Below are 23,897 nucleotides of genomic sequence, written 5' to 3' on the forward strand. Positions count from 1 at the left end.
GAACTTGGCCAGGGAAGACACTGACGTGTGCGGAAAACTGCCAAAATTTGCGGCAACGTTATGGCTGCAAATTGGCCAGGTTCGCCCGTCCTGACCCGCTTAAATTCGGCCTATTTTAGAGGACTGTAAGGTTAAATTAGATTTTAAAATTAGATTCATTTCATTTTCTGAGTCAAATCTAGATTTACTAGATTCGGATCCGATCTGATACAATCCAACCTATTTAAAATTTAGATAATTTTGGATTTTCAATTCTACGATTCGATCTGATCCAACCCGGTGTCTTATTGGATTAGGTTTGAGTTCAAAATTCGGATCCGAATAAGAAACTAGGATGGGTTCTGACCGGACTCATTTGCACCCCCTACGCAACGTGAAACTGGGTTGCAGCAAAAGTTCTTCTCTAGTTCTCGGATATCGAAGTCTGAAACCTCAACCCACCTCTCTTTGAAAATTGGGGGGGAAAAAAACAAATACGCATATGCTGATCGCCAAATAGTTTTTTTTCACTAAATATGGGGACATGCATATATCGTAGGTAACATATACCACATGCGCTAGATTCTAGTTATTATAATATTATAAAGGAAAATACTTTGGGGCATGGAAGAAAAGTTGCATGGACCTATTATGTAGTATGGGTTGGCAAGAACACCAAATTTTTCAAGAGAAATTAAGGTCAGGTCTTCAAATGGATTTTAAATTACTTATAAATCTCTATGGTACAAATTGCACATAAAGTTTGCATGGTAAGAAGATTGGTTAACATAAAGGTAATAGTAAGTTCCTGGATGAATCCCATCTTACGAATGCCAGACTAGGAGTTTATATATAATCACTAGAGACTGCTGACTCCATGTTAAGGAAAAATTAATCAAAATCCTCGGTTGAACCCTAAATTATTTCTAGGAACTCAAGTTACAAGTATCTTATAAATACAATGAAAGCTGCTCATTTTATTTCCAACTAGATTGTTGCACAAGTGAGTAGTGGGTACATAAACTACATTCTAAGAGGTAGCAGTCATAGGAACTCACTCTTCCATCTCCCTTGAATCTTGGAGACATGCCGAGTCTACACAGCCTCCACATTGTAACCTTTTTGTCTTCAAGACTACCAATGCTAGATGACTAAAGAATCTCATGTCTCCGGTGAGGGCCGATGGGATGAGGCCGAGATCAGAGAGGTTTTTGGGACACAACTAGCAGGTACTTGCCACTCCGATTCCTTAGGATGGGATGGATAGGCATGTGTGGGCGGCGACTGGGTCAGCTAGGATGAGGGCAGCGGATATTCAGGTACTGTTGGGGGGTGAGCCGGCCAGGCATTGTGAGGGCAGGTAGATTTGGAGGATGCGGGCTCACCCACGGGTGGCATTGTTCATTTGAAAGATGGTCTAGGACTGCTTGCCTACCAGGAGGATGCTAGCCAGGAGGGGGTTGGGGGACTCTTCGATGTGTGTGAACTGCCCGGAGTCGATGGAGACTGCTAGCCATATGCTATTTGAGTGCCCACGGGCAGCTCAGGTTTGGGGGAGGGCATCCTTCCCCTTACCGGGCCGTACGTTTGGTGTGAAGGATTTTCTACGGTAGGTAAGGATTGCCCTACGATCGTTGAGCACTGTAGGGTGGGGTATTGTTGTCGTCTATCTGGTGTATCATATTTGGCTGGATAGGAATGCTAGAGTGTTTGAGGGAAGGAGGGCTCTCCTGAGGTCTGTTGTGGAACGGACCCTCTGTCAGACAGTGGAGATTATAGAGGCCGCTGTTGGATTCATCTGCAATGGTCAGGGACATCTGGGACCCCCTCTTTGCTACCATAGTGCCCGGATTTATCTTTGTCTCTTGGGAGCCCCCACCTCCTGGCTATCTTAAGGTGAACTTTGATGGAAGTCTGCCCGACGGCGCCGATCGGGCGGGCGTGGCTTTTGTCATCAGGGATCATGGCGCCAGGCTAATTGCAGCAGATGGGCACCGTTCTTTCGAGGCCTCAGCTTTTGGGGCGGAGCTTGGGGCGAAGCTTAGGGCTGCTTGGGAGGGGCTGTCTTATGCGAGATATGTTCTGCAGGTTGGTTGCATCGTTTTGGAGGGAGACTCAGCTTCCCTGATGTCGTGTCTAAGAGAGGAGGGGCGGGAGAAGGTGGAGCACCCGCTTCTGGGCAACATTCGTCGGATGCTACGGAAGTACCGGATCCTCTAGAGGCATGTCCTGCGGGAGGCGAACCAGGTTGCTGACTAAGTTGCCTTCTTTATTGCGCACCATTTCAGAAACCTTCTTCGGACGCAGCAGTATTTTGTTCCTTTTGCTTTGTGTTGTTTGCTTGATTCTGATATAGCTGGTTGTGCTCATGCTAGGGTAGTGAGAGCAGCCGTTTTCATAAAAAAAAAAAAAAAAAATCTCATGTGAAAGTTCTTTCGTATGATGCTTTGAAATCTGTGACAAATTGCATTACCACCTTTATGACCCTGGGATCGATAGCAAGTGATTGAAATATAACAGCCAAGGACAAGCTAAAGCTCAATTGAGTCCTAAAAATTGTACAAAGTCTCTGATGGTTTGAAACAGAAAGGCCCACGTCAGAAGGTTTCAAAGCACTCCAAGTTTCCAGTACAGACAAAATGATAGATGTCTTTCGGAAAGCCACCATGCCATTACCCTTAAGCATACACCACAAAAAATAAAGGGATACAAACTACAAGTCCTACATATTTTGGCATTGTTCATCACACATTCTCTTAAAAAGGATATTGTCCATCTCAAAAACAGAGAAAAAGTAGCTCACATAGGAAACATGGGTTTCAAGTGCTCTACCCAAATTACCTTGTAGGTCTGATCAAACTGCACATATCATGCTCGGGCATCAACTAAAACCCCTTGTGCAAACTGACTTCCGGAAGATAGGAAAACAATATCATTTGGAACAATCAGAATCATCTGTGACTATATCAAGAGGACAAAACAATTGATTAATCCGTACACTCCAGACGGACTACGTCAAGAGCATCAAATAAATCAAAATTTGCCAAACCAGTACCAGATGTTATATTGGCGAATGACCAATTCAGCATGATATGGATCCGTATCTTACTATTCGGGGGTGTACCAAAATAGTGAGGAGAAGAGGGAAGAAAGAGAAGGAGGGAGAGAGAGGAGGAAAGAGAGGGAGTTAGCGAGGGAGTGGAGAAAGAGAGAGAAAGGGAGATAAAGCGGCTAGTACTATTGTGGTTCGAGGAGGGCAACGGCCGTAGGGGGAGCAATCTCCAATTCTTCACGGCGAAGGGTTTTCTAACAATAAAAGGTGATTGGTGAGGGGATGAGAGGGCCTTCATCAAGAGATTAGGAGGTGGCGCAAATGAAGGGCAGAGATCGGAACCCTAAGAGAGAGAGAGGAGAGGGAATGAGAGGAAAAGGGAGGGAGGGTTGGGGAGGGAGCGAGAGAGGGAGAGGGAGGGGGAGCGGTCGGTATTGTTGTGGCTAGATGAGAGTGGTGGCTGTGAGGGAGCATGCTTCAGTTTTTCGTGGTGAGAGGTTTTTAGTAATGGAAGGCAACCAAAAGGGGAACAAAAGAGCTTTCGTCGAGAGATTGAGAGATAACGCTTCAACAAGGGGCAGAGATTGGAACCCTAAGGGAGTTGAAATTGGTAATGATGAAGAATGATGTAACTAAAACATGGAGATACTCATCAAAACTAAACTATATGAACCATTAAACATTTCAAAATGAAGCTATTTCTAATTTCATGAAATAAACCCAAGAAACCGTAGCAGATCTCATTATGGTTCCTTTCAAATAAGCAAGGAAAGCATCAACAGGGTCGTGGACTGCATGAAGCCCCAGGCAACTGCAACCAATCTCCAAACCCGCCTCACATCGGGACAATCAAATAAGGTATATGCTACCGTCTTCTCCTTACCGAAACATCTGTCACAGGCCGAAGGGAGCCCTGGGCCCCTGCCGTACAACACGCCCCTAGTTGGAAGGCAGCCACATGCTACCTTCCAGAGAAATTGGGTTACCCGTGGGTGAATGTAGAGCTTCCAAATCCAACCATTATCCATTATCCGCGTGGCCTTAGCTCTATATAGGTCACAGAGATCACTAACTCTAATATTCAACCTGCAAGTCGTTCTCCAAACCTTTCTATCAGAGACTCCCCACCTGGGAATCGGCATAGCAAGGATTCTCTTTGCCAACTTGTCCTCAAAGCTGTGCTAAACAGTCACGACATCTCTCATATCTCCCTACGCGATAAAATTATCCCCCAACCCCCTTAAATTTTGTGGACATGCCAGATTGGTGTGACATTCTACGTTATAATGCTTTTTTTTAAAAAAAAGCTTCCGGTCTGCACTCTAAATGACTCATGAAATCTCATGTGAAAATTCCTTTTTTCATTCAAGCCTCCAAAGATCTGCCACAAATTGCATCACAGCCTTAATGCTCTTGTGATTGATAGCTAGTGATTTAGGAAAATATAACAGGCAAATACTACATTTGTATACAGATCTTGCATGCATATGGATTATGATTATATGGAATGTCATGTACAAAGGAGATGACCAACCTGAGGCAGGTTATAAAAATGTGTGTTATGACTGGTATTAGAGGCCCATTCATTTGTCAAGATCAAAATTTTTAGCTATTCAATCAAAATTATGTTTGCGAATCCAAAATTGACTACGCGACAATTTAATGATCAATTGTTACATATCATGTCTATCATGAAAGGCCAATACTTCACGGCAAAATAAACATAAAATCTGCTTTAATAACTCAAAACATAACTCAAAAAAATCCCTCAGCATAATTAACATACTATATCATTGCTCAATTAACATACTGTTGTTAATGATAGATGAGCGTGATACCAAACAAGTTACTCGTGGATACCCAGAGATTTTTAATCACTGAACCATAGCCTACCAAACATCAATGGGGATCAAATCACTCGGATCACCGGAAATCTTAGATCACCGTGGTGATCCTGTTGGGTTACCAAACACCCCCTAATGGTTGTTCTCTATGCAACTGTTAACATTTCTGCTCTGTTGCAGTGTCAAAATCAGCTCTATTCCAAGATTTAAAATTTGAATTATTAACTGATGCTTTGGAGCATCCATCAGCCACATTTCCTTCTTGCTGAATCTTACCAGCACCGAAATTTGAAATCACCGCGGACTGGCGGCAAGATGTTACCCCCATGCTCTGGGGCTAATGCTGAACTTGTTGGTGCTTGGCTAGAATTATACTTTGCAGTAGTACTTAATACGCTTATGGCGATCCATGTTCCCCATAAAAGGAAACCAGACTGCTGACTGGTTAGCAAGCAAGGCGCTGCATGGTAACTACATTCTTCGGAGAGGAGACCTTTTGTTTTCACACATTAGCTGTTCTGATCTTTGTTTTTCTTACAGAGCCTTCTCCTCTGATGTACCAAGTATATATATATATATATATATATATATATATATATATATACACACTCATTTAGTTTTATCTAGTACTCCTACATTTTTCGTTGATCGCATGGAAGAGAGATGAGATTCAGTACATGATGCCACAAAGCCTAACAGGTCCAAGAAACTGTAGATGTAAGGTGGAGGCAAACGCCAGCCTGAAAAATTCTTCTAAAATGTGGTTGAAATAAGTTATATAGTCATGTGGTTATTTCGATAGCTCATTGAGTAAATAATGGTAACAAATGATTTAGGACTCATGATGGGAGTTCTGCTGCTACAATGTTGTCACAGTACAGCCTTGCAGCTATCATCATAGGCCCTGTCATGAAGGCCCCATTTGACCAACCCACAAGACCAATGGCCATGGAGGAGCAATGCAACCAAGTCACTTCCAAAAGCTTCTTTAAGGTTGCAGAAAACCATAAGTCAAAGGTGCAGTACCACAATTCACAGGTTGCTCTCTCAAAAGGAACAAGTTCACTACATTTATTTGCACAAAGTTCATCCAGCCTGCATTATAATTTCAGTTAAAATGTCTGCTAGACATTGCTAACGGATGATCGCACGGCGAGAAAAGCAATGCACTGATGTTTCTTTTCCATACCTTCAGGCTGATAAGGGAAAGGACTTTTTTTTTTAGCTTTTGGTGGGTTGCCATGGCTGGTACCGGGTCCAGTTCCTCTGTCCAGGGTTGAGAGCATGACCCTTCGAGTGGTAGATGTACTCATCACCCTCTCCCGAGAAGTTCTCCTTGTGCTCTACTCCATATCTTCGAGGTTTCAGCATCAAAAGCTGCCAAGAAAAATAAGCTGCCTAGCATTCTTTATGCATAACAGAAATTTACATGGTGTATTTTTAGCAGGAAAACTCCTTTTCCATATTTTCTTGCACATTTTCAGAAGCATGACAAATGGGACTCTTGATTTTTTCAGTGGCATATTGTAAGAGACTACAGTTTCTCTATAAACATTTACAAACATAAATCTTTACATTTTTGCTAGCCTTGTGATGCAGACAATATCTTGGGTTAACGATCTAAATAGTAGATTTGAATCAAATAAACAGCACAAAAATACTCTAAAGTTTGTAAATTTTTATAATGAGAAATATATTTAGGATTTAAGTTGATAGAAATCAGAGGATATACTCAGATTACTTACTTCATCCCCTGTATGGTCGGTGATATAGTGCAGCCAGCCATGCCACTCAGGTGGCACTTGGGATGCATTATAACGGCCCTTCTCTGCATACTCCACCCACCTGTGCCGCCCTGCACAATCATCAGTACTCTTATTCTCATCATTTTTGAAACAACAGCATGTTAGCAAACAAGATTTTCAGCGTTGCATGCTATGAATAATAGCTTCACAGAAATTGTCAAGTTCAACTTCTCATGCACGAAGTTCTCAGTTTAAAGATATCCCAAAACTTACTATGACAAAAAAAATAATAGCAAATCAAAATTTTCTGGTGCTTGGCAGTTTCTGCTTAGACCGTGCTTTTTATTCTGTTGCATGAAAAATATTTTTACTACGAGTAATGTCCTACTTTATTTTTCGACCGAGAAGCAGAAAGGAAAAGATTCATATAGCTGACCTCAACTAGTTTGGGATTAAGGCGCAGTTGAGTCGACATGCTAGTTGAAGCAAAGGAAAAACAGTTAATATTTTCCTCCAACTTCAATTCTGCTTTTCTGACTCATAATATGAGAAAGTTGTACAGGTACATGCAATGAATATGTGCAGTGCCTCTAATAGGTGTGGTACTTCAATATGAGTTGGAAGAGTCCAGAGAGATGAGTCAACTTTGTGTGTAATATCATGAAACAATTTTCTCTCCCCTTCCCTTTGTTTCTTTAGGTTGCCTTGTAAGATGAAACAACTCTATGAACACATGCAATGCATTTGGGAGTACAGAGGTACAACTATGCATTAAAGGGTCTATCCAGAAGATGAGGAGAGGTTTTGAACTGGGAGTCTAAGAAACTTGTATCTGAAACAGATAGTCAATGTTCAATGACTTAAGCAATGACCTCTGATATATTTAACTCATGATTTCTTATAGCTGCAGTACCATCCAAATTAAACAACTTAAACTATATTGTCCTTTCCATTGAATTCTTATAGTGCAGTTCCATCCAAACCAAACAATTTGAGGTACAAACAGCGAATGATTTTGGTGAAAATATAAAATTGCTGTTCAGGTGATCCTCTTTTGACAGAAATATGTAGCTTTACAACAGAGGGAGAAACAAAGTACGCAGCTAGGAAGAAGCCTACTAACCATACTGAGTGTCCTGCAATTTTTCATAATACTTGTTTCCAAATTTATCAACTCCTACGAGGGTTGCACCTATGTTGTGAATTTTTGTTTGCCTGCAAAAAATCATAGTTACAACTATTATATATTAACTCCCCTATCAAAGAAAAGGTTAACAGTTATAGGCACATACTAGTTGGATCTCTTACATGCAGGGAGAAAAGGAGGCTCATCTGATCTTTTAATAATTCAGGAAAAAAAAAGTTGAAATTCAGAAACTGGCTAATCTGAGCTCTATGTAGGTGCATTAAGAACACTTACATCAGTAATCGAACAATTATTTACATGTTGTCTTAAAAATCAAGCAAAAAATAATGAGAGAGAGCAAATATTTAATTTCAGATATAGGTGAATCATGTAATATCATCTTTTGTTTCTATGTACATCTAAGTGAATCTGCATACGTTGTAGTTGTATAGCATACATGACTACCATCTCCACAGCATTGACGTTCAACATATAGAATAACAAGGCATTTACCGATATGATGTCCTCAAAATTTTCAATCTGGCCACCACATCCAGCTTTAGAGTTAGCACAGGTAACAAGGCTGTATTTGGTTGTTGAAAAGCTATAAAGGAGAAAGTTTGGCGAAATTCATTTCCTATTTTTGGTCATGAAAGAAAATTTATCAAGAAAAGTTACAAGATTATAAGAACTAAACTTCAAACTAAAAGGTTTAAATATATCCTACCTTCTAGGTGGCAATTTCGAGATAGAAGAAAAATAAGAAGTTGATCAGGCTTATTCCCCCAAGGTCTTTGTTGCCTTATGTTTTTACCACAAATTTGACAATCTGATCATACCACAGAAAGGTGTTTTTGTTTCATTTCATTATTTCTTTTTTCCCTTTGAATCTTCGTTCATTTTCTCAGAATGTATATGTTTCTTTATGAATCACTGCAAAATGATTTCACATGGATAAGGAAGCAAACACAGGATTAAGGATGTGACTTAGCAATTTCCAGATTTCAGAAAGTAGGTATGAGCATCCAATTGATGTGCATGAGTTCTGGATTAGTTCCAAAAATATGCTTTCATTCAAAATACGTAGAAAACATGATGCTGCTAGTGTATCATTCTTCTGTAAATTACCAAGTTCATGTCCAGTGTGGCCTTGCTAAAATTGGTTATCTATCCATGTTGGTGAAGGCTGGAAGCACATTAAGTCTCCATTTATAGGTTAAAATAATAATAAAAAAATAATGTCTTACAATTATTCACATGGCATCGAGCAATGCCCAATAGCCGTAAACAATCATATTTTGTTCCATATGAATATTTCAAGTTGCAAAGGTGTTCACATATCTAGGTTTCAAAACAAAAACAGAGTTTAGCATTCCATTTGCCAAAATCCCACCCACCGGCCAAGGTCAAACAACAGGGTTTCAAGATACTTTACAACCTAGTTTTATAAAACATTCCAACCAATCTGGTATTATTCAAACCAAAATAGAAAACATCAGATTTAATGAGAAAGGTGAATTTAAAGAACACCAAAAAATTGAAGGTAATGGAAATATATCAATAGTAACTAAACATAAGATAGCACTAGTTGAATATAACATGGCCATTTTATTGACTAAATCAGTAAAAAAAACATTCTGCAATGAATAAAGATAGATATCTCAGGTGTAAACATAATCACCATTTAAAAATAACAAAAGCAAGGAGCGAAAAGATTCTGAAATTGGTCAAAACAGAGCCAAAATTGGTACACGGTAGATTCATATTGATCAGTTTTGACAGTAGGCAAGGTTTTAAATACCAGTAGCCAACCCCATACTATTTTTCCATTGGAATGGTAGGTATTAGTCGGTATCGGTACTGATGGTATGTACTAAAACTGAAAACATCAAAAAAAAAAAAAAAACACAGTACCGATCAATACAATCAATACGATACTATCGTCCGCACCATTACCGACAAGTATGGATTTATATGGCTAGTATGTACCAATGCAGATTCTTTTGGCAACCCAAGTTACCCAACACCCATGCTGATGCTGGTTTCACATCAGAATGATATGATATTAATGCTACCAGCCCATTCCAACAATTTTTGAATCTATAGCAATAGGCCAAACCAAAATGCTTTGAACTTTTTCATTTAGACAACACTGCGAACCATGCCATTACCACTTTTTGTATTTTAAATCCAAAATTTAGTACAAGGTATTTTGTCAGTTTCCAAATCACCAAGCTAATTGCTAATGAGAGTCAAGTTTGTATCATGTATATTTGTCATACCGACACAACTTTTATCATGGCATACATGATCCAATCTAACCAACTGGATGTATTTGGTTTCATTGTCATGCTTGAATTCCCCATATTGGTCCCAGTACACAGACACGCATGGCCCAAAATAACAGGGGACTTGTTGACTTGACCATAGGATACAGATCCCCAAGGAATGTTAGTGGATAATAGTTCTCACTAGACTTATTATTTTTTTCTTCCTTTGTACTGTTTAGTCCAACTTTCTGAGATGCCAATATTTATGTGACAACTATTATCTGAATTCTGAAATAATTAAAATGTCAAGTTTTGCATCTGAAATTAAAAATGCATAGAGTTACTAATCCCTTTTCACATTAGAGCCTTGACTATCACACTTAACTTCGATGTTATTTAGCATCCTTCACCATACATCACTACTATTTTCCCTTTCGTGTGCTTTTGTCAAAATGATCCTTATGGCGTCAACTTTTGACTCCCTACAATTTTCTCTGCTTCACAAGTGAAATAAGAAAAGTTGCCTAAAAATTTAAATCTAGTCATAATTTTGTAACAAAATCAAGCAAAAGCATTTTGCTGCTCTGAATCATATTCCTTAGGGGGAAAAAATCAGGATGTCTTTTTAAGAGGGAAAACACCATCTACTACCAACTTTACTGGGTGTTCAAATTCATATTCTGCAGGCTGATTTGTTCCATTTTTTCGGTCAGTCCAAGACTTCGATACCCTTTGATGACATTCTTACCCTCATATGAAATTGATCCTGAAATTATTCTTCTGTTATATTGGGGATAATGATCCTAACCTACAAACTGTCATGGGGATGTCATACATTCCGCTGTCTTGATGACAAGTAACAAAATCAAACTACAATTCTTTTTCTGTGACCACATGTTAGCATCAACCAATAGCAGGAACTACACCTCTACCAAAGATGTATTCCTCAATTTTCATTGTGTTCCGAGAGATTTGCAAACAGAGAACTTGCTAAACTGAATAAGATTTCTTATGAACAGGAGGAAATTTAAAAGGAAGCTTATGCCCATCTATCTTACAAGAATGCTTGCCGGAAATCTACTTGTGAAGTCTTAGTATACATGTTAGCAGTTGTATCAAGCAGATAATAAGAATGCAATCCTAATAAATGTTCAAGCATGTTTCTACCTCATCAAGATAATCAAACATGCAATAGCTCCAAACAAACTCAAAAAGGCAGCACTTGCTTGGTTTAAACTTTTCATCAGATGCAGGTTATATAGGTTACAACACAAAGCTCTCATATCTAACCATGACAATTTGCTCAATAATTCTAATAAGTTCTTATTAATTTTTATAAGTTGATGGAAGGCATGGTTATTACAGATGCAGATGTAGATATAAGATAGTAAAATGACTCAGAAAGGGTCACATTAACCATCATATTTTTCGAGCATCAAAATAGAGTCATCAACCTACCTCTTGCCTGAACTGAAGTATGCAATTAATTATAAGTGATTTATGCATTTGATCTAATTAATCAAGCATAACCAGATAAGTGCCTGCCTATGGTCAACTGGTGTGTTGCAAGTTTCATTCTTATAGCATAAGATTTGGAATGTAAAAGCTCCTTCCCTCCAAGAATTTGGGTGGGTTCTTATGAACATGAACAGATCTCAAATGATCACCTTAGATTTTAAATTCTCTATTTTACTAATTACTTAGTTGTCTGCAAGGAAGACAAAAAAATCGTTTGCAACCTATTTCTTTATTCCTTCAGATAAAAGTAGTCTAGAGATCCTTAGCTCATCATTTACACCTGTGATCCTCCAATCTAGAGACATGGCCTTCCCTTGCATTATGGTTCATATTCAAGCAGAAGTAAGGTCACATAAGAGACTGTATGATTTTCAGTACATGGCCTTTTATAAAGGAAAAATAAGCAATCCTTCAAAGAACAGATTGCTGTGATGCTCTTATGAATTGGAAAGCCTTCCAGCTGGGAGTTCCGATTTGCGTGGCAATGCACATGCTAATTCTCTTGCTTTTCATTGGTAGTGGTGAAGCATGTTTATAGAATCCTCTTGATGTCTAACCATATCTTGACATTACGCTTGCCTTTTCCACTATAATCTTTTCATTGTTAAAACCTCATTTTACCAATTAAGAAAATCCAATACTGAAAAATGAAAGAAAGAAGAATTTCACAAACTTGAGATTTCCCAAGGAATATATCTCTCATCACCATTACACATTGTAGTAATCATATGTTCATTTTGCAATTCATTTTCTGTGTCAAATCAACAATTTTTTTCCCTATAAACATCCTCATCTACTTCTAAGTTTGACATTCATTTTTTTCACAAAAAACAGTAATCAGATGTGGCATCAGTCGTAAAATCCAATGTGCAATCCAAATTCCTATGGCTAATGTATATCAATAATGAGGTAAAGCTTAGCTTTAAAGAGTTATTTTCCTCATTCAATACTGCAATCGAATTCCATTATTGAATTAATGTGACTCAAATTAGTGATTATGCCTCCCAGCATGCTACTGAATTTGCACTTTCCTTAGTGATTCTTTCCAACTTTGAAGATCAAGAAGGATTGAGGAAGGCCATTCATTGGTGAAAGTTGAACAGATCACACTACTCAAAAATTGTAAAGATACAATTTTTGACAGTCGTATTCTTTCCAGCCATACCTCCACTTACTAAATCATCAAGATTGATGTACAAACAGTGCAAAACAATTGTCTTGAAACAAACAATGTCTTGAAACAAACAATGTCTTGGAACAAGCAAATTAGATAAATTCAGTTAGCTTCACCATGACCCTCATTTCCAAAAAAAAGAAAAATCTATACCATGAGCTGCTGAATAACATAAGTAACTACTGTCAGTATCGTCCGCTAACTGGTCATAACTCATAAGTAGTAGACTTGAGAGGGAGAAAGGTCATTTATAGAAGCCTAGCTGTTGTGAAACTATACAAAGATAAAATGGGTTTAACTGCAACCGTAAGCCCATAATCCACTCAATTTATATGCACGTACATCCGTGTATATATATATCTGTGCATATACATACATGCATATACACATTATAAATATTATATTATGAAAAAATATAAGCAGAAAGAAATAATATTATATTTTTTCTTTACCCAGTATAACCATGAAAACCTACAGGAAAGCAGACATGATTCATGAGCTTATATGCACATCATCTACAATTCAAAACATCAACCTCATCTTACCGGACATTATCGGGCAAGTAGAGCATCGAACTGACCATATTTCTAGGATTTAGAATTTTTATGTCAAATAGAAAAAATCTACTCATATTTCTATAGGCAGATATTCCAAGAAGCATTTGTGAGTAATTAACCATCATTTAAGATAGATAGATAGATAGATAAATATTTTATTGAATCATGGCTTTCCTATAATATACAAGAGCAATGCACCAATAGAGCAAGTTTAGGAAAAAGCAACATTGTTTTGAATGATTATTCACAAAGTAAGTTTAGAAGTATGAATTGATCATGATAAAATTCAACTACTTTGGCACAACAGTGCATACATGCAGCATAAATCATCCCATAATATGGTAGCACAATGACAGTAATAAAAAAGACACTTACAACAGATTCCCATCCAGAAGGCATTTCCTGTAAAATGCAACAAATGTGGAACATCAGAACCTTGTATTAAAAAAAAATAAGACAGTTAACTATTATATGTTTATACAAAAATGCCGGTCGACATAAAGATGCAAGTATGAAGAAACTAAATGAACAGAATTTTTTTTTTAAGAACTGTGGCACAGATGGGCCTATTTTCTTTACAAGTGCCAAAAATGAACCTAATGCACCTATGAGGACCAAAAAAGAGAAACCATTGAAAGGATCACTAAATGTTTGTCATAAATAATTTCTTTATTCATTGTCTAACTCTGTCTTACTAGTTCGCTGAGAGGGAATTGTTTGGTGGTGGTTTAGAGATCCTGTATAATAGTGGGAGGAAAAATTACAAGTCACTAAGAACTCCAAAATTGTCTCAGGAAAAATGGGTTTTATATTTTGGATATGATGAACTCTACAAGAACTATCGAAGCATCAATTAATGCATCATGAGTTACTTCCCGATCATGAAATAAATTCAGAAAAAAAAACTCTACAAGTCATGCAAGTCCAACAAAATGTCCCAAACTCCTGCCTTTACACAAATTCCAAGCAACAAACTGATAACAAGAATGGTTTTCCAGAAGTGCATCGCAAGTGGCATAAATAGCACCAGAAAGAACATTTTCTTGGGGAGAAAAACAGAATCAAGATGACAAAAATGATCATGGTCTTTAAAGCAAAAGAAATCATCAACAAAACTTTGGCCTCCAGCTTGCCGAACATATAAATCTCACGAAATAGCTGGGACAAAGCCAACTTCTTGAAACTTACATACTTCTCATCATGCTATTTTTCTTGCACGAAACCGAACGATCAAGTTAAATTCTTTTGAACCAAAAACTTAGGGAAAAAATATTCTTTTACTTAATTTTGATCGCAATCCTTAAGAAACCTAGAAAAGATCAACAAAATCAATAAGATCTTGGCCCCCAGATCGATGGAGAAGGGGGAAAATTAACGACCACGCACAGCAATAAAATGAAATCTCGCATTTGGAGAGACAAATCCATAAAAGAAAGATTCCTTGCAAAAGAATAAATTCATGAAATAAGACCATCATGCCAAGGCCGAGATGATACTTTTTGGTTTTTTATTTAAAAAATCAACAATTAGGACTCACGCATAGCCCTCTTCTCGAATCTCCTTCACGAAATTTCCGATGCCTTTTTCTCTAATCGCCTTGAAGACGCCCCGGACTAAAGAAGCCATTCGTCTCCTCTGCTCTCCTCTCGGCGTGAGGAAATCCCCTTTTCTCGCACCGAAACCGCGCGCCGGTCGCTCCCCCTTTCGGCCGGGCTTCCCTCGCGATAAGTAGTTCGTCCTGACACCTTGGCCGCACGCGTGCGAAGCACGTTCGCACGTGACTGTAATATCCAAAGCCCGAAACATGAACAGGGGCATTTAATTCCTATTTTAAGTCTGTTGGGGGGCATTTATCAAAAGGAGAACGGGATGAAGGGAGACTTAGATACGAGCTTAAGGATTCCAATTAACATGATGATAATTTAGTTTCAAGAAATGAAAGAAAAAATATTGTTTTTTTTTCTCAATTAACTGATAATGAGATTGGTTATTCAAGAAATGAAAGAAAAAGATAACCGATTTGAAAGCGCAAGTATTGGTCTGAGTAATGATTTTTTCTTACGCGATCTAAACCCTACCCTACCAGGTTTATTTAGTAAGCGAGTTTCAAATGAGCCAAATATTTGATGACTTGATTAGATCTTGACCTAATTTGATATGATTTAACACCAAAAATAGTAGCTTTAAAATCCCCAACCCCCATGTCACTTGATATTTTACCATTCAAGATATTTATGGGTTGAAACTCATTGAAGGTTAAACCACATTCTCATTTGTAGACATCAACGGCAGCAATCCACATTATCTTTTATTCTTATAATTATAAAGTATTCAATACTCTTTTCTTTTATATTTCATTTGCTTTAACTCTTGAATCTAGAGCGTAACTAATTACTTTTAAACGTATTTGTTTCAATTTGGTTTGACTTGGTTGATATGGACTCTGATTTTACTTTATCACCAAATGAGTGTCTCCAGATCTATAATTAAGATCCAAAAAAATTAAGTTGGACTCTAGTCTTGGTTACACAATTCAGACCTAACCAATTATTAGCCCAATGATATAGCTGCAAGTTGGGTTTTATATACACACACACACGTATGTATGTATGTATATATGCGCGTGCGTCTAGTTAGGGACTTCTTAGTAATTTACTTCTTGCAACAAAAATAAACTAGTCCTTGGCATGCTGAGACTTGTTTATCACCAGACCTGCAAATAATTCACGCATCACTCAAGAATCTAAGAATAATTTAGCCATTATGATAAAAATCATCTACAAAAAAAATAAACTACTTATGATTCATGCACATAAACACCCCATTTTTAAAGAGCATTCGGATCCCAACTCAGGGCCTACAAGCAAATTAATCATTGCAATTGGCATCGGCGCTCGGTTTATTGGGATTAGCTTTTATTTTTTTTTTCCTCATGGCAGCATATGGAGTGCAAAATTTGAAAATAGCCCAACTTTTAATCAAGAAGCCATAAGTAATTTATCCTTGCAGCAAAAATCGACTAATTTTCAATGGTAACAAGTCGAGTACTTTAAATTTTTTAAATACTAAACCAGTGATTATTTTTTGCAGCAACAATGAACTATTGTCTATAGATGGCATCCTCAAACTTGTTCCATGACTTAGAAAATAATTTAAATAACATCTATGAATTGTCAAGTAACTTCTGTCCTCATGATAAACGTGACATGCAGAGTGAACTAGTCTAGCTGTGACTAATTCACTTCTAGAACGGAATGGTTGCAACGAAATTGAATTAGTCCCACATGTCGAGACTACTATTGTTTCTTTGTAGCAGTTGAAAAACTTTGAAAAAATTAGTTATCTCTTAAGGGTTTATGAATAATTTAGCTCGTGTCAGAAACAAGACAATTTTGCACCTAAATCTTTAGGCCATTGGATGCACAAGAGAACTTAAAAATGAACAAAAATCATATGGCCTGGGCACCAAAGAAAAAAAATATAGGGCGAGGTTCTTATTTTACCATGTTTTTCTTTAGTATCCCTACCAAGAGTCATAAACATTTTCTATTAACAAAGTCATCAATTTTGTGATTAAAAAATAAAAAAAAATCACGATATATATTATATGACCAAGCAATGCATACGAAACAAATTAATTATTTAGTAAGCTAATACAGACATCTAGATAAAGCGATATACAATTTGTAAAATATGGTGTACACTAGTACACAGTACACCATCAGATGATACGCATTTAGTAAATTAGTTATTTAGCAACCTAATACACATCTTCACGCAAATAATATATAGTTTTCATAACATCATATTCACCAGTACACATTACATGATCAGTGATACATATTTATCGACTTTCTTATATATACTCTAAACTTATTTGATACACACCTAACAATGATCAGATACACACCTCTACACAATTTTCACAATATGTTTGTTACTAGTCCATACTACATGGCTAGGTGATACACACCAAATGAATTAATTTCGTAAGCTAATATACACCTCGAGGTAAATCGATACATAATTTTCAGAACATGCATGTTACCAATATACATTACATGATCAGGCGATACACACCAGACAAATTAATCAGATCATAAGCTAATACACATTTCTAGGTGAATTGATACATATTTTCAGAATATGGTGTTCATTAGCACTGATACATAGTTTCATAGTTTTGTATAACATAAAAAATTATATGCATATCATTTTTTAGATTCTATAAACTCATATATGCAAAGATTCTAGAAAAAAGAGAAGTATTTGGAAGAGAAGAAAGAGACTCGGAGGAGAAGAAAGATCCCACGAATGGGATAGATGGCTCGATGAGGAAGATGATAGATGGAGAGGTTGGATGAGGAAGAAAAAAAGATGTGGATGATCTCTCTCTATGGATGATCTCTTTTGGCGCTATAATTTTTAATTTTTATTTTTTTTAAAGTTACAAGATTGACATCCTATTTCTATTTGACTTTTGAGTTTCCTCTCTAAGATACATGCCAGAGAAAATGTGACAAAACAAGTCTGACCCATAAGATATTCCATATGATCTGTCCCATCTGACTTTTGTTCCTTAAAAATAATACTCATCTCACACAAGGAACTACGAGTAATTTAAATCTCTACAATTCTATTAATCGGCAAAAAATATGCCGGGATTTTTTTTTTTTTTTTTTGGCTACAACCCAAATTAGTTCTCAACACCAAAATCGGAGAAGGCGGGATAGCGGCACTCACCGTTTGCTGCTTGAGGGCTAGAAAGCTCGGCCATGGTGTATTAGGGCTAGGGTTAAGGTTTCTCCTGTAGCGAGTGATCCATCCCATTCTCAGGCTGTAAGAGAAAAGGGAAGACGCCGAGGCGCAGCGCTTGCTCGGCCAATGTCGTTGTCGTCCATCGAGATGGGAAACCCCTCCTCAATTGGACGGTCGATTCAAAAATCGGTGCCATATTCTTCTCTAATCCCTCTCTATTCCCTTAGGTGTAATCAAAATTGAGAAATTTATTCAACAAATTATGATCTTCTGATTTTGTCTTCTTAGGTTGCCGCTTGGTGGATTGCCGTGGAGGAGACCTGTCTCTGCGTGAGAAAAGGTTTTACTTTCTCCTCCTCTTTTTTTTTTTTCCCTTTCTAATTCAGTTATGATCCTTATTCTTTTTAGATTTTTTTTCCTGAGATCACTCTGAGTCTTTAGAATTATGATTGGTTTGACTATCATATTATCCGTTATAATAATGGTTAATACATATAATATAATTTATAATCTGTTTTATATGATGCTCTGCAGTTACCTCAGTTAAGTTCCTTATTATTATTATTGGGTTTTTTTTAGATCACCGAGACTTTAGAATGATGATTAGTTTTACTATCATATAATCTGATATAATGATGGTTAACACTTATATAATGGCTTAATTGATGATCTGTTCTATGCACTTGTGTGCTGTCAAGAAGTATTTGCTTTGCTGTTATTGCTGTCACAATGTTGTTCTTTAAGCATTACTTTGTACTTTGTAAAGTGCTCATAAATAGCTTAGTTGAGAAGAGGACATGTTATGAAAGTAAAATGGTTTGGTACCAAAAATAGGATGTTATACAAATTGATCATCTTCATTTGTGTGTTCTCCAATGTTGAACAATTTTTTGATTCATCTATTTTTTTACAGTTGTCACTAAGAGAGCAACTTTCCTAGTTAGAATTTAGTTTGTTTGATTGATCAGTTTGATACCAAAATGTGATAGTGGTGGTTGAATGGATAAAGGAACATGGTGAAGAAATGGGAAAGGAAATGATAATTGTTCATTTAGCTCATGACTGGTCCTTCGAGGTAGTACTTAGATAATAATTATTCATATTCAACCCATACTTCTGTGATGATTTATCATTTATCAGAAAAGGAATAACCAAACTCTAATATATTTCCACATACATAGGAAAAGCACCAAGGATGATTTAACCTGTTCTTCCTATTCAAGCCAATCAGTAATTTCAACACACTAATTTATAAAATCTAAAGTTAATTTATATATGCTAAATAATGAAACTAGGAGGGGAGGGGTGGGGTGGATGTGTGGCAGTGCACATCTGTTATAATATTTTAGAACCTAGCTTGGATGCTCCTCCATTCGGTGGCTTAGTCACAAGTCAGGGGTTTGACCTATTAATATTGGAGAATAAAGGAGGTGTCAGAACTATCTTACCACATCCTTAGTAATGGCGATGACAATTCACTCTTTCCAGCAAAGGTGATTATTTATTTTCTCTTTCCACATGATTAAGAAAAAGGGCAAGAGGATGGAGAGCAAGAGATTGAGGAAAGGCCAAGGGATACAGCCCTAGGACTTTTCCTTGGTGACCGCAACTACTTTTCCTCTTAGAAGGTGACTATTATTCTTTTCAGCAATTGTGATCATCTTGGACACGAAAAGAGAGAGCATAGAGGAAGATCAAACTTCAAAGAGAGAGGTTGTAAATGAGGGGCTTAGGTTTTGGGGCTTCATAGTTTTGCCATCACTCCTACCCATCATTTTTCTTGGCAACAACAACCAATTTGAATGGAGAAAAAAGAGAGTGGTAAATCAGAGTTTAGAGAGAGATTTGAGAGCACAAGACTTAAGATTTTGGGGCTCAACATTGGTTTATATTTTTTTCCCTCTAAATCCAAGTTGACTGGTGCAAGTTAAGTGAAATGTCGTACTCAAGCAGTCCTAGCAATTGAGGTATCAAAGCCAATGATGCTTTAGTTTTATAGTTTTGATTATGTTTAAAGGAAATTTGGATCATGGTCAAATTTGACCAGCAACAACTAATGGATGGTGGGATAAGTGGGTTGATGCACAAGGTCTTCTGGGTTTTAAATATCGAGTTTTTTTGGGGACTATTAGCATGTCTAGAATCTGTTCCTAAGATATAGAAAATGGCAAAGGTGAATATATTGAGTAATCTTGGCATGGAATGTATGACAAATGGGGGTCTTGGTACTGAATTTTCGTAAATGTTCTAGTTGCTCACGTTATCTATCATCCTTGATGTTGCACTTCAAATGTACGGGAGTATGAACAATCAAAGTCACCTTACAATGCGGTAGGGTGAATATGAAACAGCCTAGGGTTGCATTAAGTGTTTTGGAATTTTTGGTAAATGAGTGGAAGTGGATGATCTGCTTTCTCAATAGACAACAGCGATACCACCAAACTTGTAAGAAGTTATCAATCAAAGGAGCTATAAAGAAAGGGGAGGAGGAGGAGGAGGTGGAGGAGGAATGGTATAATGTACATTAATTCACCGTAGGGTGCATGCCTTAAAATTAAACCTTATATGATAAGTCTCTCTAGGAAAAACCATGAAAATAGTAAAGGGTAACGATATAATGTATAGTGATACACAAAGAAGACCATATAATGCTAAACCATATTATCATAGTTCGAAGTATTGGAGCATGCTTCTATTGATAATGTATTTTAAATGCATAGATACAGTGGTCCACACTAGCATAAGTATATCAAAAATTGAATCTTGCACAATTGGAAGTTCCATTGTTATATACATCATCTGCATCAATATACACCTTCAATTTCAAGAAGGTTAAAGATAATAAACCGGATACCATTTTTCCCATAAATGAAGACAGGTATTGAATTCAGTATTTATTTTTGACTTAATGCACAAGGATTCAGGAAGAGAGCGAGGTAATGCGAAAGTGATTATGGAAGAATTGTGGTAGGTTGCCTTTGTTAGTTGATCTTTCCTTGATCTTTGTTGCATCCTAAGTCAGTTTTGTCATTTGAACCTACACTGTTTACTAAATCCTGTTGATTTTAACTATTTGATTGATAAGTTACGGGTCCATGATGTATATAAGACAGATTTTTGCTGCCTATATGCTTATTTACAGTAAGGTTAGGGGTTTCTTTGTTGAAATTCAGAAAAAAAACATTCTTAGTTTGATTAGATTTGCTCATTTTTGTACTGATGGAATGAAACTGTATGACAATAAAAGATGAGATCTTCACCCTTTTTCTTTTTGTTATTTTCTTTTTGTCTGTGGACTACTTAAAAAAATGATAATCTCATGACTCATTTCTCAACATAGATCTTGGAGTATAATTAAGCTGAAGTTATCATTGATTCAGTGAACATGGAGAGAGTAAGTTTATGGTATGCCCTGTCATCATCGGAAATGATGAAGCTCCATTATGGGATTGAATCCCAACTGATTAGGACGAGGCTTGTCAGCTAAAGAATGATTAATGGCTCAACAATGAACAAATTCTGATCTATGATTACATATGAATCTCGTATGTTGTCTTCAATCATAGTTCATATTCATATATTATTTACTTCTTCTTCCTAATTTTCCTGTTTAGGCAGTGGATATTGGATACAACTTGGCAGGTTGTCTTCCCTTCAAGAATTCTCTGTTGACTATAAACATGCTTTTTCTTATGATTTCTCTCATAAAGCTTCCCAATGCTGCAGATTCTCTTTTTATATCACAAACATGATTTTGATATTTTCTCTTCCGATCTTTCTCAGAAAGAATTTAACCTTGCTTATAACCCTGATTTATACCTGAAACATGATAGCCCAGTCAGACAAATTAAGCTGGTGAGGGCTGTGCTCATCATCCATGATCCTTTGTTGATGGACACCTTTACGTGTGGTCTGCTAGAATATGCCGAAATTTGGTCTCGGTAGCCTGGGGTCACAAGTTCAAAATCTCCGAGTGGGTCAATGTGAGGACCCATGCGAGCGTATATTTAGTCCCACATCGGTTATTCGCCGAGGAGATCTTGGGTACTGATACAGGACCAAAAAACTCAAAAAAAATTTGGGTGAGTTTCTGGGTTGTTATAGGCAATGTAACTAATTTTGAGCTTATGCCTCAAAAGATATTAAAGATGCACAAGTATCATAGATCCATTATAGTTAAATTCTAGTTTCTTCATTTTGTGCTAGTAATGTACTCCTGCAGTGGTAGCGAATACTTCTAAAGGGAGAAAGACCATCCTTGTTGCAGAAGGAGATCGTTTGAATGGGATCGTAAACATTCATTTTTGTGTAAACTTGTTTCTGTAATTTTTAGGTGATCAATGCTTTTGACATTTACTTACCTGTGGTTTGGATAAACAATATTAATCTTTTTTTTTGTGACTTGATTATATCTGAAATATTCTCCTGCTTTCTTTTGCAGATTCTTTTGTTGTTTTTTTTGGGAATTATTTGTGAGGTCTTTGTAATGGTTGTCTCCCATTCTGTTGCCATTCCACTATGTTGCATGCGTTGACAAGTACAAACAGATATAAAAGGTGCACCCATCAGTAATCTCCCACTTATTAGTCCATCCTGTTCTCTGTATGATACTGGAATCTTTTGTTGATATTGCTGACATTACTTATATATTGCTTGATGAGCGCAGAAATGATGAAGACTGACGAAGCCAAAAGAGTTCAGTTATCCAATCATTTTTGGTATTGAAATTGAACTTTTCGAATTCTGGCAATCCTTATCTACCGGATTGCGCCGTAAGATTCAATGCTTTATATGCCCTGTTGCACAATGGCAACCACTCCAGATTAGCCTGTCCAGGAAAGCTCGCACCCTGTTGCTTTGCCAACAACAGTTCTCGAAATTCCTGAGCCATAGCTTTAATCCGCAGCTCATACCCATCATATCATTCATATCAACAACTTGCAAGCTTGACAACTGGAACAGAATGGACAGCATCCAAAGCGAACGTCCACAGTCAAAAAGCAAAAGAAGAATGGTGGTAGAGCCTTCCTACTTCTGTTTAATCTTTCATATCATTTGTTTTTCTCCCCAGGATCTGTGTCATATCATCATTTACCTGACTCTTTATCTTCCTCCCCAATATGCCAGGTATTTCAGCTGTCATACGAATGCAGCCATGGCCACGAATATTCCTGTTATTTTCCACTGGAACCGAGCAAACAAAGATGTAGGTGCGAATATGCTGAGGCGTTTGTGCATGTGAAGCCCACTTGATGGGAAAAGGACATGCACCAGTTAACTACACTTGCCGGAGCAGTGAGAGCAGAGGAAGAGATGTTATGGATGCTGAGGTCAGTGAGCACTCGGCAAAGGGTGGTCTGTTGCTGCTTGGGATTTGAGCCATGTCTCTCTGGCTTCTCCTTCAGAGGGGTTTGTGAGTGCATGGTCTCTCTCTCTCTCTCTCTCTCTCTCTCTCTCTCTGTCTCTCCCCACCTTTCTTGCATGCATTGCTCGGCCAACCCCATCATTCCATCGGAGAAAGGAGCCGAGGGGGATTCTTGGCTTTTGGTGTTTGGTGGTGGGGGAGGGGGAGTCCACAATATGAGGAGAAAATGAAGCAGGGAGGAGGAGGTGCCATGTCCTTTCCTCCCCTTTGATCCTTGATACATCTTATCATATCCGTCTGGTCAAGATCGTGTGACCCTCTGCGTGGGCCACTCAACTTGTGTTGTCGTCGAGCAGGGGCCCTGGGTTATCATGGGCCAGTTGATTGAGATTCCTCACTCTTCTTGGTGCCCTCACTTTTGTATCAATGATGTGACCTTGATACTCTGAAAGTTAAAGATTATCATTTCATTGAAACTGTATTAATCCAAGTGCCCTCACTTTTTAGCA

The 23,897-nt window shown here is 37.5% G+C and overlaps 1 protein-coding gene and 1 long non-coding RNA gene across 3 annotated transcripts; one reads left to right on the forward strand and one right to left on the reverse strand.

The window, feature by feature from the left end:
• Window positions 1-5,593: 5,593 nt before the first annotated feature.
• Window positions 5,594-14,987, reverse strand: LOC103706380 (NADH:ubiquinone oxidoreductase, 17.2kDa subunit). Of its 2 annotated transcripts, XM_008790459.6 has the most exons (6): window positions 14,803-14,986; window positions 13,641-13,667; window positions 7,744-7,835; window positions 6,621-6,730; window positions 6,065-6,252; window positions 5,594-5,970 (listed from the first exon to the last, which is right to left on the reverse strand). In XM_008790459.6, exons 1-5 carry the CDS (start codon window positions 14,889-14,891, stop codon window positions 6,097-6,099), a joined length of 474 nt encoding a protein of 157 aa, XP_008788681.1. In that variant the 5' UTR covers window positions 14,892-14,986; the 3' UTR covers window positions 5,594-5,970; window positions 6,065-6,096. The 2 variants fall into 2 exon arrangements, with proteins under 2 accessions (XP_008788681.1, XP_088575084.1); XM_088718958.2 differs by having other exon boundaries at window positions 5,929-6,252; window positions 14,803-14,987.
• Window positions 14,988-17,876: 2,889 nt separating this feature from the next.
• LOC103706390 (uncharacterized) lies at window positions 17,877-23,897 on the forward strand. Its single transcript, XR_603966.6, has 5 exons — window positions 17,877-18,212; window positions 18,312-18,363; window positions 22,465-22,579; window positions 22,690-23,040; window positions 23,151-23,897. It is a non-coding gene; the product is annotated as an uncharacterized LOC103706390 (long non-coding RNA).

The sequence above is a fragment of the Phoenix dactylifera genome, chromosome 3 (assembly GCF_051530095.1).
Source record: "Phoenix dactylifera cultivar Ajwa chromosome 3, Ajwa_hap1_PhDact_Kaust_v1.1, whole genome shotgun sequence".
Classification (NCBI taxonomy): domain Eukaryota; kingdom Viridiplantae; phylum Streptophyta; class Magnoliopsida; order Arecales; family Arecaceae; genus Phoenix; species Phoenix dactylifera.